This window comes from Pelecanus crispus, chromosome 9, assembly GCF_030463565.1.
Source record: "Pelecanus crispus isolate bPelCri1 chromosome 9, bPelCri1.pri, whole genome shotgun sequence".
NCBI classification, from domain to species: domain Eukaryota; kingdom Metazoa; phylum Chordata; class Aves; order Pelecaniformes; family Pelecanidae; genus Pelecanus; species Pelecanus crispus.
Window position 1 is genome coordinate 28,042,700 of NC_134651.1, and position 20,778 is coordinate 28,063,477.

At 40.1% G+C, this 20,778-nt stretch overlaps 1 protein-coding gene across 13 annotated transcripts in view; it reads right to left on the minus strand.

Annotated features, from left to right (window-relative positions):
- Positions 1-2,264: 2,264 nt before the first annotated feature.
- The window catches only part of GIGYF2 (GRB10 interacting GYF protein 2), a 79,342-nt gene continuing 60,828 nt past the window's right edge, over positions 2,265-20,778 (minus strand). For 5 of the 13 annotated variants that reach the window (XM_075716394.1, XM_075716393.1, XM_075716391.1 and 2 more), the window contains 16 exons: positions 19,209-19,375; positions 18,714-18,802; positions 17,590-17,697; positions 16,928-17,025; positions 16,328-16,428; positions 15,360-15,521; positions 13,442-13,543; positions 10,367-10,525; positions 8,925-9,161; positions 8,194-8,316; positions 7,356-7,559; positions 7,023-7,228; positions 6,565-6,719; positions 5,073-5,242; positions 4,537-4,684; positions 2,265-2,338 (listed from right to left, as the gene is read on the minus strand). In XM_075716394.1, the coding sequence (XP_075572509.1) occupies positions 2,271-2,338; positions 4,537-4,684; positions 5,073-5,242; positions 6,565-6,719; positions 7,023-7,228; positions 7,356-7,559; positions 8,194-8,316; positions 8,925-9,161; positions 10,367-10,525; positions 13,442-13,543; positions 15,360-15,521; positions 16,328-16,428; positions 16,928-17,025; positions 17,590-17,697; positions 18,714-18,802; positions 19,209-19,375 (2,297 nt within the window). In that variant the 3' untranslated portion in view covers positions 2,265-2,270. Of the gene's footprint in view, positions 2,339-3,331; positions 3,565-4,536; positions 4,685-5,072; positions 5,243-6,564; positions 6,720-7,022; positions 7,229-7,355; positions 7,560-8,193; positions 8,317-8,924; positions 9,162-10,366; positions 10,526-13,441; positions 13,544-15,359; positions 15,522-16,327; positions 16,429-16,927; positions 17,026-17,589; positions 17,698-18,713; positions 18,803-19,208; positions 19,376-20,778 lie in introns of those variants that run through there. The other 8 variants (XM_075716400.1, XM_075716399.1, XM_075716398.1 and 5 more) reach the window with 6 other exon arrangements.

Here is a 20,778-nt window from a genome sequence, read left to right on the forward strand (position 1 = left end):
TTATCATCAACTTTTACTGGGATTTTCCACACAAAACCAAGCAGCAAGTAGAAAAAAGTAAGATTTTTTTTTTTTTTTTTTTCTAAAAAGGGAAGCCTACAAGGTGTCCGTGTGGACTTCACGCTGAGGGGAAAAATAAAACCTCTCATTTAGAGAAGGGAACTGGAGTGGGTGGGGTGGTTACCAACTGGCAAAAAAAGGCTCCACAGCCGAGCGTTTGTAGTAACAGAAAACCAGCCATGGCTTGATCTCTCCTGCATAAACAACATGAGCATGAATGCACGTGTTTCGGTGCAGAGAGGGGGGGAAAATTAAAGCTTTCTTGTCAGAGTTTTCCAATCTCAACTTACTGGTGTTTATTTGAACTCTAAAATTATCAAGTAGAAAAAACCCACCAGTATTCCTCACCAGGGAAGAAATAAAGCAGCAGTTGTTGTTCCACATCCTGTGTATTTTGCTTGTTGTTTCTTGATGAAAACTGATGAGAGTCGGGTTTTGGGTCAGTTTTAGCACCACGAATTATCTCAAAACTCAGCTTCGACAAAAGCAAGCAGAAAGTTTTCTCTCAGATATAATACAACCAGGTTTTATTTAAGTTCTCTCTTTCCCCCCCCCCCCACACTGGCAAAAGTTCAGAGGGAGTTTAAAGTTTTGTAAACATTTTAACTACCCCTCTTCCCCCTTTTATGAATTTACAAAGCAAAGGAGACAGGGAGACCAGATTTGCAACAGTTCCAAGTCTCTCCATGCTATTGGATCCAAAAACTATATACAAGTCTGCAGCAGTCTCTGTATAGTTACTGTACATGTTTGGGGGCAGGGGGAAGAGAGAGGAGGAGGAGGGGAAGGTGACCCCAAAAAATGAATAAACCAAACAAAATAAAATCCAAAGCCAAACTGCTCTTCAGCAACTCGAACTGTTTTCTTTAGGCAGTGATGACAGAAAGACAGACACCTTTATACAACTCCACCAAAACTGTAGCGCATCTCCCTTGGCAGGTTATAACCCTCTGGGAATGGGAGATGGGACCGGGGATTGAAACTAAGTGCATTTGGCAGTTTTCCTTTTCTTTCTTTTGTGGTGTGTGCATGTGGGTGGGTGGAGAAGGGAAGGTGGTGTTAATCTTTTGGTGAAAGAGGAAGGTTATGATTCCATAAATACTTAAACATTATGGATCCCAGTGAAGGTGTGTGAAGTAGTTTAAGGTGTAGAAGATATAAGCAGGGCCATCATTGCACATAGCTTCGCCCTCCACAGTCTCTCTTTATGACAAAAGGGCATCTCTGCTCATTAACCTAAGCACTGCTTGAAATGACAACTAGCTACGACTGCCGGGATATATATCTGAAAGCCAGTGTTCACCCTCACCAAAGACTAAAGATCCACACAGTAAAGATCCTACTGTCTCTTAAACGAGACAAATTTGCAGGAAAAGAGCTCAAAATAAACTGGTCCTAACCCTCCGAAGGTAGCATTTAAGGGATAAATTCAACCTGAAAGAAGAGATGCCACCCCCCTTTTTTCCCAGAGTAGAAGCCCCCACTTGTCCAGGAAGGCTGGAGCATGCCAATGGGGAACTCCACCAGCTTCAGTATCACCACCTAATGAAGACAGACTCGAGCTTTCCCTCCAAAAATAATGTGCTGAGAAGGGCTGGCAGGGGGTGTGCAACTTCAAACCAACCCAAGCTAAACTGCGCCCGCCACCGCCCCTCTCCTGCTGTTGCCAGTTCTAAGGTTAGCTTATGAATGCAACTCCTGGCTTGGGAGAGCACCTCTTGCCCTGATGGAGCGCGGAAGTCAGTATCTGTGTGGCATTTTGGTTTTGACCAACATCTGTTAACCACAAACTCTCTCTCTCTCTCTCTCTCCATGACTGCACGTGTTGGATGTGGTAAGAGTAACCAGGAAAGGGAAGCAATGGTTTGCAGAATCCCAATTGATTTTTTTTTTTTCCCAGGTATGTCAGCAGAAGAAATCACAGCACAGTGAAAGCTTGCTGCCCAAATCAGCCTTGTTGTGAACGAATCCTAATCTCCCACCCTCCCAGGACTCTGAACAAAGTCCACTCGACTCTAGGCTGATGGTAGGAACAATGCCTGTGTGGTCCTGGGCAGAAAGGGTTTGCTGGGGCTAGAGGAAGCAGCCTGAGATGATTGAATCTGTGATTTACTGCGAGGCGAAGAAGAACGCATGGTGGAGAGTACTGTGTCCAAAATGGAGAATCCATGGTTAACAGATGCAGGAAAAGCCAGTTGATTTGCACATGCTCAGTAGTCTTCCAAAGTCTCTATTTCTCCCATATTGAGCCGCTCTGATGAGGCATTCACTGAAAACCCTGTAAACCAAAAAAAGACTTGTGTTAAAAATCTGGATGTGGTATATTTTATTTGATGCAATACATCTGTTACATGCAGTAGCATGTGTAAGATAAAGTGAATAATGCATATCAAATAAAAACTCGGGAGGTATTCAGTAAAGCTAGAGAATTACCCAAACTGTTCGGCTGTTCCCTTAATAAATCAAAGATAATAAAATGTATATTTAGGCAAGTATCACTTGGTCATTAAAAACAGATCACCAGAAGACTGGTTTCAACTTTCATTTAAAATGTCACCTGCAGAGCTAGTACAAGGCACGTCTAGGCACAGCGGTGACGTGGCTCAGCAACGTCTTGGGAGGGAGCACATTTGAGTCAGCTGGTACTTGGAAGTGCCTGTCAACACTGTGCTTACATGGTCCAAGAGGCAGAAGTACACATTTTGTGAACTCAGAATCCAAATGTGGAGTCATGCTCAACAATTCAGGGGGTGTGAGCAATTCTACCCCTTACTTTAAAGACTAAATACATGCACCTATGAAACCTAGTGACAATTCCATGTATTTCCATGCTTTTTTTACAACCTTCTGTCTCAGGAATACAACATGAAAAATGTACAAAGTTATATAGGGCTATGCAGACGGCTCAAGATGCACCTAAACTTCTACCCAACCTTTTAACCGTAAGTACTGAGGACACAATGCACATGAGGAAAGTGTAAGAAAGAGCAAAAACATTTTCTACAAGGAAAAAAATCCAATATATCATATGCAACCTTCCTACTGAAATCCATTTTTTAAAGTTGTACCAACCCCATATGGAGCATGAGAAAAGGGAAAGTTTTCCTGTGTAAGGCTACTAAACACAAACCTGACATTTCATTGTCTTGAGACTGCTATGTATGTAGGTTTGCTCTGTGCTAGAAAACAAACCCTTTTCACAGCCATTACCTTCAACAGATAAACTGCTCTGTTCAGCAGGTTTAATAAAATTGTTCTGGCTCCCTCTCGTGGCAGTATGTTACCTGAAAGGTTTTGGAATTACTTTGTAATAGTGCACTGATTTTTAAGAAGCTGCATGTGCTAGTTCTCTTACAGTTGCAACTTCTTGATTGTATTTAGTGATTTCTTCTTCACATTATATGAGCAGGTTTTTAAATTATTCAACTGAAGACCCAGATCAGACTCGCTGTATTGACATCTAGGGGTCACATAAGTCGGGATTCCACTGAAGAGTTCAGTATACTGCAATGCAGAAATCATTGATTTAATTGAAGAGTATTGATTTTTTTTTTTTTGAGAACAAAAAGGGAAGATAAGGCAGCAGGGCTCTTTTAGAGCCTTAAAAAAAAAAAAAAAAAAAAAAATCAGTGACTTCCAGGTGGTTAATACCAGGCTAGTGTGTATGAGTATGAGCTAAGTAGCACCAGCACAATAAATACTGGGCCAGTGTGATACCCTAGGTTTTTTTAATCACACACGGCACAAACGTGAACACACTTATTCTACAAGAATACTACAGCAATGCATTACATCCCACAATGTTCACTACTCGTGTACTTACATGATGCCCTTGTATCTTAAGGGCCACTTTAAAGAAATCTTTCCATCAATGCTATAGGGGCTGATTAACTACCGTCCTCACATAAAAATTAACATAGATGGGGGGAAAAAACCCAAGAGACTACTAATGATGACATCATCTCCACTGCCTCCAGTTGGAAAACTTCTATCCACTTTTCGACTTTTTTTTTCCCTGTAAGATCTTTGCCATCTTTTCTGACTAGGGCAGTTAGCTCATGTAAAAAGGTGCAAAAGAATAAAAGCAAGCCTCAAGAAGCTGTTCCTCGTGAAGACACAGAAAACGTGCTTTTCTTGAAAGAATGAATTAGCCTTAATTCTATAAAATAGGCATTGGTCAACTCAAAAGAGGAAAGGCAGTTTAAGTGACATCCCTGAACTACTTTAAGGTTTCCAGATAATAACCAAGGTATTGAAGAAACCTTTTCATGAGGGGAAATTCAACAAAAGTTTTTCATGAAACCGATACAGAATTTTTAAAATAATTAATTAATAATACTGAAACAAATTCTAAAGATGCTTCAACAACTACCTTTTCTACTCAAATTCAACATTCCCATTTAAGGTTAACAAGAATTCTACACTCCACAAGGCTTTTCCCAAATTAAATGTTAATTTCTAAAAATGAAAACTGACCTAACAAGCTGGGATCTGCGCGAACCATTTTCTGTTTCTTCTTTTTCTTCCCACTCTGCACAGCCTCAAAATTGGATTGCTGGTTGTTGCTCTGATTGGTCTGAAAGACTGAATGTAGCGAACTGTGGTTCATCCCCCACACTGAATCCTAGAAAACAAAGCAAGTACAAGATTATAAAGTGCAATTAAGTTTGGTTTATTTATACTAAAAACATTCAGGGAGCCCAAAGCACTTTCTGCATCATGTGTGGTAGCACTAGCCACTGATGCATCCATCCAACACATCTACCTCATCTTTCTAAAGCATATCCTGGATCAACATGCTAAGACACTATTTGATCTACAACTGGCCTCAACTGTTAGTTATAAAGGAAACTCGATTCTGCAGTAAATATTTGAAATCTGATTTATTCTCTGCATTTTGCATGACCTGTAAAGTCCTGCTCACCCTCCTATCAATCCAGCAGAAATGCAGACTCTTCAGACTCAAATATAGTCTCCGTACACTCCTAAGGACCATAGCAAGTAAGATTTACCTGTTGCTGCTGCTGTTGCCTCTGCTGACTGGCTTTCTGTTTGGCACGGCGCTCAAGAAACTGCTTGGCAAACTCCTTGGCCTCAGGAGTATCTCCAAAATAGGCTCTGATGTAATCATGGACCTCATAAGGAGACTCCACTTCCTTCAGGAAAGAAACAAACGTGGGAACTGCAAGAAGAAGGCAGGCCATGAGGGTATGCATGTTGATGCGTGGACACGTGCATGCAATAAACACAAACTTTGGATTTCTGTTTCAAATATTTGCTCATCTAGTAGCCATGGCAAACAGCTTGCCCTTTTAAGTTCCCTACAGTAAAGCCCTACAATGCAATGCTTCATCTATTCTACAGTCAAGACAAGGGTAAGAAAGCCAGCTAATATGATGAGAAGGAAAAATAAACTGGCAATCCTAAGGGTATGCTAGCCCATCAGCTTTAGCCACTGCCAGCTTTAAAGCTCAAATTTAATGCCAGGCCCAAATGGAAAATACTCGCCTCGGAGCTGTCATCAGTACAATGTCTTTTTGGCTGAAGCACAACAGATCACACTCCACAGTGGCTGTCCTGACCTGTAAGCACCTGAAGTTCAACACCTAGCTCACTTGCAAGCCTTCTTTACCATCTTTTTGTCTTTAGAATACCTCTGTTGCATTGAGTTTTTTAACATGGAAAAGGGCAAAGCAAATCACAAGCCAGGAAGACACCAGGACAACAGGCTGCCACCACCTGTGGCACAAGGTACCCTTGGAAACATGGGAGCTCACTGTGGATGCATGACCCACAATGGCACTGCAGTGCCATGGCCTCAGAGACCAGATGCAGCTAGTTAGTTTACCACAGATGGGGCCAACAAGTTACTTCTAGTATCTCTGCTCTAACAGGAGGGAAGCTGCGGCACTGCAATTGCATGAGGTGTAATTCTGGCTCTTGAGGCAGCACTGGTTCCTCACTCAGGTTCAAGGGTCCCACAGAACCACAACTTTGCAGCATGCAGATGCTGGAGCACAGGGATTTGCACAGGTCCACACTGGAAGCAGTAGGAAGCCTGCAGTGTTTTGCTACAAGAAGGTATCGGTTTGTGATCTTGGACTGGGAGTTCCTCTATGTGCCCTCCAGCAGAATTAGTGAAAAAACAACCAGTTTCACACCAAAAAATGCTTTGCACAGAGGCGTATGATAATTTGGCCTGCACTTAAATGTGAACTGGATCCTCATCCATCTGCCTGATAATGTTTCCATGACCACCAAAAGTCCTCAGCAGAGCTCTGGGTGGCAGACTTTAAAACTGTTTCCAATCCCCACCAATTTGTTATAGCTAGCCCAACAAAAGCCACGGAGAAGATGATGCAGCTAGTTCTTCGGACCACTATTTAATGATGCCATTTTGCTGACTGCATTAAAAACATTACTTTGATGCCATTACTTTCCCTCAGAACTATCTGGTCAGGAAACCAACTAGGTGGATCATTTACATTCCTCCCCACTTCTTACCATCTAAGTTGTTGGCTGTGTTGAGTGCATGAAGCATCTGTTCACACCACTGAGTGAATCCATCCTGGGCTTTATTAACCCCCTGGAACAATTTCAACAGCTTCTCCTCTTCTTCCACCTTCTTGTTTTGTCTACTTGTAATACCTACAGATTTACTGAGATAAAGAAAACACATGTAATAAATTATAAATTACCGCACTTATCAATGGTATAGTATACAGTACAGTGTTACAAGACTCACTAGTTTACAAGATGCAAACACTGTTTAAGAATCAACTAATTTTCCAAGTAGATGACAAAATAAATTGTGAATGGTCACCTATTAGCTATTTTTGTTGTCAAAACAGATCCTGAGTGACACAGAAAAAAAGGAACACACATGAAGATGTTATAACTGCTAAGTGATCATCTCAGGAGTGGTAGCCTTTCTTTGCAAAAGCTCCTTCCCCAATTCCTACCTGAGGCTGGCATTGCTTTTGTTTTTATTGGTCGAGTTACGAGGTCCCACTTCCTTCACTGCATCATCCCAGAAACCCATGTTTGAGTTTTTGGTATCAGCATTACTCCAGATGCTACTGACTAGGTCAGATGCCCACTGGTTGCTGGGATTAGTGTTTAGGGAGCCCCACACTGAATTCCCAATGCTGGTGTGCAGGTTAGAGTGCTGTTGAAACATAACAAAGAGATCCTGGTTATTAGCACCAGACCTGGCAGAACAGTAATGAACAGACATGGAGAACTGTCATGTACTGTTTCCCTCTACATACTGATTAGGTAAATACCGTACGTACCGTAGTATTTCTGACTCTGTTTGGCTGCTGGTGCTGCTGTTGCTGCTGTTTCTGCATCTGCCTTGCCTCTTCCTGCTGTATCTCCAGCAGGGACTTGGTGGTGCCTGTTGGTTTGGTGACATTACCCCAGCCTGACAATTTTTGCTGCTGTTGCTGCTGCTGTTGCTGGATGGCCTTCATTAGTTCACGCTGCTGACGCCTTTGCTGTTGCATGCAAGACAAAAGTGCTTGACTGTACTTTCAGATGATCATTACTATTCAAAAGTCTAGCTGGGAAACTGGTTTTAAACTGATTTCACTCTCCTCTGGAGGAGTCTGGCTGATCTATTATTTTTTGAGCCTTTACAGTTCCTCCAAAAAGGGAGACACTAACTAACTAGTAAATACAAATTGCTCATTAGCCTTCCACAGAATAAATCTGGCTAATCATGACTGCAGCCAGCTAAGCATTTGGGGTCTTGGAGGAATACTTTCTCTACCACCACTTGCCCCACCCCCCCCCCCACCCCCAATGCCCTAGTCTTGTGTGCAACTGCAAACAAATTACAGTATAGATGTGAAAGAATTTTATATTGTTTTGTGAACATATCACACTCGTAGGGTTAAAAGAAAAGGGCACACTTTCCCCTCCTCTCAGATATTTATATTAAGAAGCTATGAAAACCCTCCAAACGAGTACTTATTGAACCTGTACCTGAAAGACAGGATTTTACTTGAGTTATGCTATTTCAAGAAAACATTCCTCATCCTCACTATTCCTTCTAATCACTTAATTTACAGTTAAGCAGTCACATAGTTGAATCCACCCTAACAAGTTACACTCTGTTAATGTATTTACCTCTTCTCGAAGCTGCCGTTCTCGTTCTTCTTCTAACTTTTGGATCTCTGCCAATGACAGTGTGGTCTGGGATTGGCAAGCTCCTGAATTTGATTGCTGACCCCATGTTGAAGATGAAGGGAGCTGGGCCAAAACCCCACATCATTAGGAATTACAAAATGTTTAGAGAACACTGCTGAAGTATAATCATGAAAAATCAGTATAAGCCCACAGCACAGGGGAAAAGGAAGGCCCCCTTTAAACTTTAACAAAACACCGGGAAGTATAAAATGGTATAATTAAGTATTAAAAAGTACGAAGTATAAACTGTATGTTTCTTTGAATTGCCCTCTGATGTATCATAGTGTCAAAGACGCAGTGTATCAAGAATAAGGTAACACATAACTGCCTGAAAAAGAGCAATCAATTTTGATTTCAAAAACTTTAGAAACTCCAAGCTTTAGAAACTGCACTGGCCCTTGCTCATTTCAGCAGAATAAACATCCGTACTCATCTGTGAATCCCCTTCCAGTACGTTTCTATTGACCAAACCTTTTTCTTTTGTGTTTCGCAACTTACCTTCCTCTTGTTTCTCCCATCACTTTCAAAGTCAACTATTCACCCTCTTCCCTCTCCAGATAGTTCACCCCTCCCTGCTCTGTTCCTGCTAGTCTAGACAACCCTGAATCCAGCTGTGGTTTTACTTACTATACTGAACTGAAGGAGGAAGTTAAACTGTAGAAACACGTTACCTTCATTTGTGCAAGTTGCTGCTGTTGCTGCTGTTGTTGCAGCCGTCGTAAAGCCTCCTGCTGCTGCTGCCTCTGTCTCATTATTTCTTTCTGGCGCTGGAGTTCCAGCTCCTTGCGCTTTCGTTCTTCTTCTTCGAGCCGCTGTCTGGCTGCCTCTTCCTCCATGCGTAGCCGACTTTCCTCAAGTCGCCGTTGAGCTTCCTCCTCTTCACGTGCCCACTTGGCAGCCTCCTCTTCCTTCCCAGGACATAAAGAAGAGTAAAGACTAAGTAGACTTAGAAAATCTAGATTTCTTCTACTCTGTGGTATTGAGATCCTGACAGAACAGAGAGAGGCCTTTATATCTGTAATATGTGCTGTTTAGGTTATTCATTTACCTTTACATTTCTCAGACAAGAAAGCCCAATAATACAGTCTATATCCCCTCAAATTATAAGTTTCCCACTGCTCCACCACAGGACTTGGAAGAGAATGATATCTCCCTAGCTCAGAACAGTTAATTTCACACCACTTTCCTTCTAGGAATTATGCATCTTTCAAGTCTGAGCTTCTATCTGCTTATACTACTTACAGTCAAGCACTGCTATACTTTCAATGAAATAAAACCTGACAGGAATAAAGAGAGAAGAGGTGTCGACATGAAAGAAAACAGATTACAAAAATGGCTATGTTTACTGTTGTTACTGAACACTAGAGTTGCAAAGGAAAAGATGCTTCTGCTAACAAAGGAGATGACTGTGTGGTAGGACAGAAATGGTGATGAATGTCTTATAAAGGGAGAGCCCTGAAAAGAAATCTAAATAATAACTGGCAATTCTGAAATGGACCTGGAAGTTAATGTGAAGCCAATCGTGTTTCAAGATTAGTTTGATTTAGGGACTGTGACAGCATGAATTAGGGGGCTGGAAGCTCAAGTTTCCCAATATGGACTTCTAAAGCTGACCCCAAGAGATAAGAAAGTGTTAATAGTAAGACAAGAAAAGTGAAGAAAAAAGCTGAAACTTTGATAGTGGGTATGGTCTTGGCATAGTACAGAAGGACTGGCAAAACTGATCATCTCTGATGACATTAAAGATAACAATTCTATAGTAAAGGCTCAGAAAGTGACAATTCAGAAGAAATTATTCTAGTACTGTACCCTTTCTTTTGAAGGAAGGAGTAGAAATACCGTGCTGTGAAGCCATTCTTAAGGCTCTAACACAAAGGAAAACATTCATTCAACACAGCTGTCTTTTCCAAAGGGCAGATTAGATTCTGATTATTTTGTCTGAAATCAGGATACAGGTAAACACCCTATTTTTCATTCGCTTGATACTGTCTACAAGCTTTGCTTTCCTCCACCAACACTGACAGTCTCTCAGGCACAGATGCATGTTTCAAAGCTTGTTCGTTCTGGCAGCTTCCATAATTAAACATAATAGGTCCCTTTTGCCATTTTTCACCTGTTTACGAATTAACTCCTCTCGCTGACGTCTTTCCTCCTCTTCTCTTCTTCTCTCTTCCAATCGTCTAAGTGCTTCCTCCTGTTGTTGCCGCTCCTCTTCCTCCCGCTGCCGCCTTAGTGCAATTTCCTGCTCTCGTTGTCGCCTCAGGGCTTCCTCCTAGGAGTTGGGAACAAAATGTGAATCTATAAATGCCGTTTCATTGATAAACTGCATCAGAACAGAGATTACAACATGGTCTGGCTGACAAATGGCCTCAAGAAAAGCTCCTTAGCTCCAAGCTAAGCACTATGAAAACAACTATATTAAACACTACAGAACCACATGTTAACAAGTTTTTTGATGCAATGTGCATCTCATACATAAATGAATTATTTTAATGAAAAAAGAAACACATGAAAGCATTGCCTATCTTTGGTTTTAAAAAGAATGGTGTTGACAATGAAAACAAAGGGTGAAACTCCTCTTTCCAATATGTACTAGCTGTACTTGATCTCATATATATATAAAAAAAATTAGTGTGTGGGTATCATTAATTCCTTTTTTTGGGTGAAAGCTATTAAGTTGGAAGCTTTTCCTACTTACAGGAGTTTTTAAACACTGACTACTCAAGTGCACCACAAAACTCAAACCACATCTCCAGACACCAGAAATAAGCTGAAGAAGCCCAGTGCACTTAAGGACACTGTAACCTGTGGAAGTCTGAGAGACATGGAACTCCATGAAAGGGCTTTGACTGGGCTATTCCTACACTATTTAAATATTATGGGCAATGAAATGTCTCTTGAGAGCTTTGGTTTTGGGCTATCCCTAAGTTATTTAAATAGCTTCCAATAAATTATATTATGCTTTCCAAGTAGCAAAATTATTTACTTAACTCAAAAATAAAACATCAGCACCCTTTCCTACTGCTCTGAAGATCAACATAAACAGAAATTTTTCCATTCTGCTATTTGCTTTTTGGAGGAATAGGGCACAACCAGCCTTCAGCTAGCTTCCTGTATATTGTTAAATGGGAGCACATCTGTGCAACCTTTCCCCCAGTTCTGACTTTCCCTTGCATAAAATAGCCTTGGGTTTCGCTGCTTTTCCTGATCTCTAAAGTCCAGCAACTGGGTTAAGGCCACCCTGCTTTTCATCCCTTCTATTCTTCTCTCCACTTTCTGACTTACTCTACCAGCTCAACCTAAAGAACCTACTTTGTGGACGAGAACTTTTTTAAGCTTTCATAAATACATTTTCCTTTTGGATGATCAGTACTGTGCAATCATACTCTTTCAAGTTTTTTATAAGCAATACATTATTCACAGGATGAAGGGAGACTAATTGTGCAGCATGGATATAAATTTTGAACTCTGGTAAATCAAGGAAGTTAATTCTGAAATCTGAGAACCTTTTACTAAATCCAATACCAAACCTTCATATACACACAGCACAGATACACTGCAATACAGTTCACTGAACAACTGGACCAGGTATCTCTCTGACAATGGCTAACTTCAGATGTCTACAATATAACTGTCAGTAGACAGAACATTTTTTATAAGTAATCCTATGACACTGAAGAGCTGCTGACTGCAAGCCAAGAAGTAATTAATATTCCTATATTATCACTGAAGTGGTTTAGTGCTAAATGTAAGTGCTCTAAGTTTTTCTTCCACTAGCTGGACATAAAACAGTAGCTTGTGAATAATTTTCTCATTAATCAAGTCCTTGATTTGTCATATTCACAAAAGCTTCAAGCACAACACACAACACCTAGACCATTTTGTTACTTGGACCTGTAGCTGAATTAACTGGACACATGCAGTCAAGTCGCAATAATCAAGTGTCCCCAGTAGAAGTGCTGAAAAATTTCAGCTTCTTGTTTCTTTTGCTGAAAAGCCTACTGAGGAGGCTGGAGGTGTGCTGGTCCATTTTGTTTGACTACAGACCACACACCAGGATCTCAGCTCAGGATGGCTAGCCAACAGCCAAGGCTGGGGGGATGTTGGGCACTAGTCATTGACATAACACATAGTACCTGAGAGAGATGAACAAAGTCACCAAGTCCTCCTATATGACAGCAGTTCATTGACATCTCTGCCCTACTTTCCCTTTGGGAAATGAGCCTAGAATTGCCATCAATAAAACTGTAGGGATCTCTATCTTGCTCAGGCATGCCAGTAGAGACATTGTGAATGACATCAATTAAAAAAGACTTCCTTTCCCTAGAGAACTAAAGATGAACAGTGTTGTACAAACATGAGGAAAAAAAAATCTGCAAGATTACAAAAAGCTGGGAACCACATGGCTGATGTAATTCTTTTTTCCTACTCTTCACAGATATAGAAAAGGTTGTCTTAATATTTACTTCTGTATCATCTTATTATTCAATGTTTTTGTTTGAGCATGTGACCAAAAACATTCAAAGCTCTCCAGCTTTCTGCCACTGACTTGTATGGGCAGACTGATTCCTTCGGCTCTTACTGCTCCCATATTCATGGCTTCCTGCTCCAAGAGAGTCCCAATATTCTTTAGCATCTTTTCTAATAATTGTTTTCAAGCACACATATCTTGCTGTACAGACAACTTATTTCAGATCTTTCAAAATATCTGTAATATTGCAGAAAATCCTTAAGTAACAAGCCTCATTTCAGTAGACTCCTGATTCTTAAATAAAATATTATAGAATTTTTTGCCATTAGTAACACCTGCAATTCTGTTTGTCTATGTTACTAGGGCTTACAAATCTTTCAGTTTTGTGGATCTCATCTTTGAACCGGGTACTTTAAAGGGAGCACTAAAGAGATAATTCAGAGAAAACAATTATTAGCTAGTTATTAAATCTCAAATTTTGTTCCTGAAAGTGATCAATCATTACAAAATAGAAAATATCAGACCAGAAACAAAAAAGAAATACAGGAGCTACACAAGCTGGGTATTACTGTTTGCAATTCTACAGTGCAAGTAATTGATGAAAACTATGAACAGAACTGGATTCAACATTCGGTATGACATTTCATCCTACAGAATTGAATTTCTATTAGTTATTTTTTTTATTTAGAATTCACCATCAACAGCATATTTACTAACCTTATATACTAGTCTTTTATGCAGTATTACATCAAAAGCCTTCCTGAAGTCCAGGCAGATTAAGTCTACTGCTTCACCCCTCTCAGCTCTCACTGTCATCTCCTCAAAAGAAGTTAATCAAATTTGTTAAGCATCATCTCCTCTGTATAAATCCATGCTAATAAATCAGTTCATCCCTGATTCTACAATGCCTTCCAGTACAGAAGTCAGATTCAAATATTAGACCATTTTTTTTTTAAAATACAGAATACAATATTATTTTCTCTTTCCAGAGAAGTGCTTAAACTCTTTTGTTACCTTTTCAAGACATTACTGCTCAGAATTAAGCATTGTGGCAATTATTCCATTGGCAATGAACTAAGATACTTGCTGTTACTCCTTTTCAACCCCATTCTATTTATTCCTTGTAAATAATTATTTGCCATGACATCTCAGAAAGGGAGAATCAGATTGTTTACTGTACAAATCCAAAGTGGACAAAACACTTTGGAATTTAATGGACATTTCTAAGAAGTTATACAAAGTAGCAAAACCGTTAGTCTGAAAAGAAACAACCCAAGTCTATTTATTTGAAGCCACCATGGATGAAACGCATTGAGTTACCAGGTGATCAGCTGAAAAATTAGTTATTATTAGAACAGATCTAAAGCAACTTAACTCAGAAGTTAAACTTTTGAGTATATTATTGCTTTAGTGCTACAGTAAAGCTTGAACTCAAGCGTCAAGGATGCTTTTCCACTGTATACCATAATGACTTGCTATACACAAAGTAGATATATTAAAGCAGGTAGCCCTTTATTTATAGGCTTGATTCTTAAAGATACCATGAAAACTTACTACATATCACACCGCAGTCTATTAAAGAGATCTTCAGTGACAAAACCCAAACACTGAGTGAATTGAGGTCTATGACCAACTTACAAATAAAACTAAGGATTCTAGAGGCTTCCTCGGAAATGTCTGATCCTTAAACCAGGAAATGCGCTTTACAACTGCCTACCTAAGCACATAGAAAATATTATAAAGGACAAAATTATTTATTACTTTCATCTATTATTCATGCGCTACTTTACAAGGCATTTATTGGCTAACTCCTTAGTGAATAAATTCAACAATGCGCTTGTCCTTATCTTTCACATGCAGAGTGAAAACTTTAACTTTCACTGCCTTTCCCTTCTACAACACTTAAGGAACAATTAATCTTTCTTCCATACAGAATTCAGAAGTAAATGCTAACATCAAGCTAATGTCTCCATTTCGTGTTCGTTAGATTAAGAACATACTAGAACTCCTACATTCGTTCTCCTACTGCAACACAGGTCACGTAATTCATTTTAACAAATCTGCTTATCCAAACTACATCCCTTCCTTTCCCAAATATCACTCAAGAAAATAAAGCTGACACTCTATGACATAACCCAGATAATAATTTATTTGAAAAAATTATTTACTAAGTTAAAAACAGGGAAAAAATAAGCTGTTACATCACTTTTTTCCACTATAGCCCTCGACATTTTATTAATTTGAAACAGCTGCTCAAGCTCCAATCTACTCCAGAACATACCCTTATCAAAACACTAGACTGCATAAATGGTGAATAAAGATTAAACAGACAATAACTGGGCAACTAACTATTGACACTAAGAAGCTGGGAGGGAATATTCCACACGGAATAAAGCCTCTCAGCTCACATAACAGGAACCTATCTTGAAGTAAACCATCAAAGCCCATTTCTCAGATTGCAATTCGGGCTCTTAAAATCAAGAACAGAAGAATCATTTCATACACTCACATGAAAAATATTAGAACTGTCTTCATACACACCTACCAAAGATTAATTAGACCCCACAGGACTCTTAAAGTGAGTTTTATAAAGTAGTAAAATTAATTAGAGATTAACTACATTGAGGAAACTCACTTGCTTCCTGCGGGCCAGTTCTTCTTCTTCCCGTCGTTTCCTCTCATCTTCCTGCTGCCTCCTAAGTAGCTCTTCTTGTTGCCTCCGAAGCTCCTCCTGCCTTTTCCTCTCCTCTTCCTCTCGTTTGGCCCTCATTTCCACTTCTCTCCTCTCTTGCTCTAGCTACAATTCACATAAAACTACACTCAGATGCAGGTAACGTATTCCTACACCATTTCTTAGGGCAACTCTGCTGAGATTATAGTAACAACATAACAGATGAAGCCTCTGACAGATGCTCTCCCTTAACTGTAATTTTACCTATCAGCTGGCTGCCTACTGGGGTCAGATTCCTGAAAGTCTAGAACAATTTCTGACAATCTCTGTTCTGTAATGAACACCAGTTCTCCAGTCAGTCTTTCTACATCAGCTCTTTAAAATAACCTCTGACTTTAGAAGCTAGTAGTGAGTTGCTTTGCAGTCATCATAAAATAATCCGTTTCAGGAAATGTACAGAATCATACAGGTTCAAACTTACTGAAATAATTTAATACTAGAGTAAGTGTGAAACAACCCTGACAAACAGAACTCTTACAATTCCCCAAACCAATTCTGGTGAAAAGATGCAAGGATTAAGAGAATGACTACCTGCTCCTACTCAGGGTTTGGCATAACAGCTCATAATGATTCCATTTTAAAAACAGAGGTGGCTAGTGAAGAGTTTTTAATCACAAGTGTAAAAAATATAACCACTACTTTAGAGGTCAGTAGTACCTCCACAGCAATGGTTTCCTAACAGCAGTCCACAAGGATTTCATAACTGGTTTTGATAACCCATGTTCTCTTTATGGCATTTTCCATGAAAATCTAATCAAAATCGTACAGAGTAGCCTGAAGATTGAAGAGCTAATAGTCTTCCATTAGCTCAAGAAACAGTTACATTGCAAAACAGCAATCCCAGCTTCTTACAGTACAAAACAGTTTCTGACCTTTGCAGCTTTGGCCTTCTCAAGCTGCTGAAGTTGTTCTAGAGCTGGTCCCTGAGCTGCAGCATCAATGGGGAGATCCCAGACACTGCTTCCTTCCCAGACTAGATAGGGAAGAAAACAAACATTGACAAGCAAAAATAAGCACACCAACAAAAAACAACTGAAAAGAGAAAATCTTGTGTATGCAGTTACTATACTTTGTGAACTAAAATCATGACAATACATTAGTCTTAGTCAGCAGAGGGCCACTTTCTCTTCCTATAGAACACAGCTTGCTCATTACTGAAGCAAGGCTGAATTTCCTACAAAATTCTACACAAGAACCAGCTATTCAAACTCCTCCCACCTGAGCAGAACACCTTTATAATGTAACACTCAATCCCCTTGGATCAAGGCTTCCTATAACAATAGAAAAAATTACCATATTCTTCACAGAATAAATGGATTTTTAAACTGCAAGGGAAAGTAGCCTGAAACAGTTAAAAAATACTGATGCAGAAAGTTTCCCCTAGCGTCAAAAAGGGAGTGATCATCTCAAAAATGCTGGCTCTTAACCCATGAACTTTTCTCAACATATCTGACACATGCTAAGTATCTTACCTGTAGGCTGTGAAGCTGACTGAAGTTCCCATATTGAGCCAGTGTCCGGCACTGACACAGACCTTGTAACAGGTGGCATCATGTTCTGTTCAGATATTCTGTAATACCAACAGGAAGAGTCAACATGCCACTTCCAGGGAGTGGAGTGCTCTGAACACGCATGAGATTCAGTAACTTGTAAAATACTCCTTTCCTTCCACACCTCTATTTAAAACAAAAATATGATGTGGACAATACTACTTGCTTGCAGAGTTCTTGCTCATCTCATCCCTGCTGCCAAGTCAAGGGCTAAGCCAGCTACTGCTACAGTTTTGCATTTGATGCTTATAGGCAAGTTTGAGGAACAAGCATCTACTATTGGCAGAACTCAACTGGCAAAGCCATTCTGTTAACAAGCACAACAGATCTGTCAAAAAGGTATGATTTCAACTACAAGATTTTCCTCCTCATTTTCATAAACATTCTCCAAGGTGAAGGCTACATATATAAAGAAGTATTCGACATCCTTCAATTGTTTCATATTCAGACAATCTTTAAAATATGTAATGCTCAAATATGAGCAAACCTGAATAGGATGGACCACTGACAAGATTATAATTATCACTATATACAAGTTAGAGTATAGGAAGAATGGTATTCACTTCAAGTCTGAGCTAACTCACCTCATCTTCAGGGCCTGGAACTGTTGCAAGAGAATAGCAAGCTGCTGCTGCTGCTGGGATGAGAGGGCTGCCTTTTGCTGCTGAGCCAGCACCTGTGCATATTGTTGTCTTCAAAAAAGAAGCAGAGAATCACTGGTATTTGTTCACTTGCTTATTTATATAATGCCCAAGTTGCAGAAGTTGCACAGAGATTCATTCTCCGGGACTAATGCCCACTGACCTATACAATGTACGTGCTAAATACTAGAGGAAGCCACAGAATGGGGCCTTGGAAAGAATCAAAATACAAGAATACAACAAACTGGCCCACACGAGCAGAACCAAATTTCTCTTCACCCTCAACTACGTCAACTGGTTATTGCTGTCCAATGTTACTCTTGTAAGCTGCGCAACACTTCTGCCCTTTTTCTATAAGTTACATACAGATTGCTCAAATTAATCTGGCTTTGATGACTGCCCACCTATACAAATCAATCTCTTCCCTAGTATGTCAAGGCATCCCCTAGTACAGCAGCAGGCTCTTGCGCCCTATCAAATCATAAGCTGACATCAGTATTCAGAAATCATAATCATGGCACATGCTTTCAGGACCCCTTGAACAAGCAGTCTATCTGATTGCTTTCTTTTGTCTAAGCTCCTACAAAACCAGTTATTAGGAATGGGCCAGAACTGAACAATTGACAACTTTGACAAAAATGGACGACAAATTGCTTTCTCTAGCAGTTACCTTCCAGTGATCTTCAAAAAGCTGAGCAAGCAGACCAAAAATATGTTCTGCCTTCTCCATCTCCAGTTCAAAAGACCTGTAGCCTTCCCCTGACTCCAAAACATCCAAACTGCATTATAAGGATAGCTGGGATTCAGTTTGACCATAACAGCTACCTATATAGCAGGCCTCACCAAAGTAGCTATGCATGACACCGAAAAAGAGGTAGCCACACTCTGTCCTAATCCTGTAGACTATTGAGCCTCTGGTGTTTGTGGAAGCAGGCTATTGCTGTTGGAAGTGAAGCACTCCCAGCCCCACTGCCCAAGGAAACAATGACAAAGAAGCTGAACCCAGATGATTAAAAATGCAGAGCAGAATACAGCCACTGGAAGATCTCTGGGACTGGCAGTCTTACTGTATTAAAAGATGCTGATACTGGAGGTGCTGCATTTGGATCAGGGCCAACTCTTGTTGTCTAGTCAGCCGCTCTTGGTCCAGCTCACCCTATGTTTAGGAATAAAACATTCTATTTTAATAATATATATAATAACAGTAGTAGTATATCGCAAATGCAAGCAATGTAAAAGTTGCATTCTGAACTGAAAAGACAGAGAAAACAGAAAAATATCTAGACAGAGATCAACAGTTACAAACAAAGCCTGTACTATGGTGACTGAAATACACAGCACTTGTATGTATCACAGGACCAAGCCTTCCAGCCACAGACATAGCAAAATAAACATTTTTTAAACTGAGTGGCTTTTCTCCTCTTAAAAAGGTAATTTAACACAGCGTTCAACTTTAGTGCTTGGAATACCTGCAATTCCAAGACAGAGCAGTTGACACATAAATAATTCAGTTTCCATTTGTTACAAGGACTATTTGAATATTGTAACTGTCACATAATTACCAGATGTGGAAGCGGTGCTGGACCTGGAGTGAAGGGAACCCTGCCCCACATTTTCATGATGTCTCCCAGCGGCTGGAAAGTCTCATCACAGGCTCTCTTAACCAAAAGCGACATAGTGAAGTATCCAGCCTGGAACCACTCTGCCATCTCCTGATTACTGAAAGGACCTGAAATAACACCAACCAATACACATGTGGGGGGGAGGGGAAGTAAGGCCAAGTTGAGCATACCGGAAACAAAGAGCATGGTGCTTGTTAAAGTAACACAGTACCTAGCATTCCTATCTGTCTCATCCACTTGTCTGGACAGACAGTAAATTCAAGGCTGGAGCATCAATGGACTTATCTAGATCTTTACAGTGGCTACAGCATTCCCCCAGATGGTCTTTACTGAAAAGTGCATGACTGCTTTTACCATTCATTGGAGGGATACAAGTCAGCTCTCAGATGAAAGCCAAGCACCCACAGTGGTGTGGAGCTTGGTCCAGCTAATACACATCCTGCCTTCCTGCAAAGCTCACTACTTCAGGCTCAGCATCAGGTTGACAACAGTTGCAATTTCTAGTTTGGACTTCAGCAGTATCCACTAGCTGACAGTGCTAAAAGCACAAGCACTACTTTCCCCACATATACTGCACAGATAATTAAACAACCTTAGTCTGTTTCAACTCTTGCCTTCAAATCAGAGGAATTCATGATTTATAGAAGTTTTGCTTCTCCACCTCCAAGTGCAAGACTACATTTTCTAAGATAATGAGGAAACCAGTTTCTCTTTTCCTTTCTCAAAAAGCTGTACCTCTCCTTCTCTTCCTCTTTTTCCTGAGAAAAGTTTCAGTCACTCCCCTCAAAGGAGGACTCCTATACTAATTTTACATATCCAAATGGACACAAAGCCAGTGTAAATAAAAAAATAGGTTATTTAACAGAGTAAGAACCACGTAAATACAATTTTTGCAAAAGTACCTTCTGAAAAGCAAGAATGTTCAGTAATTCTTGCCTTCTCTGTAAAAGTATCTTTAGAAGGCAATTCCCCCCAGAGAATATGAAACTGCAAGAGGTATCCCAAGAAAAAAAGTTATGTGGGAGTGTTTACTTCTGGAGGTCACATTCAAAGAAGTACTTACTCCAATGAAAAACTGTTAGACCAACAGCAACTAACATAGAGTTTGAAGCACACTGAGCAAATAAAACCGATTTATGGTTAATACCCTTTAAACTTAAAGGGGTGAGAAGAAAACCCTAAAGATGTATAAGAAGAGATAAGAGACTGGCACAGACCCCACAAATCCTATCTAGAGTTCATAGCTGAGGAAGTCATTCACACTAAACAGAATTAGCAACTACTACTTCATGAAGTACAGCAAGTAAGGAACTCACTGCTTACTTGCATTTCTGGGAGACAGCTAAGCAGCTGCCAGAACAGAGCCCCAAGACCTCTAAAAGAAAAGTATCTTCTGAAAGCAAAAGATGCAAGTATCTACACAAAAGGCCTGCTCCTACTTCCATTGCAAAAAAATTGAGTGAAATTAAGTGAAAAATGCAAGCATGAAACAGTTGGTATTATATGAACA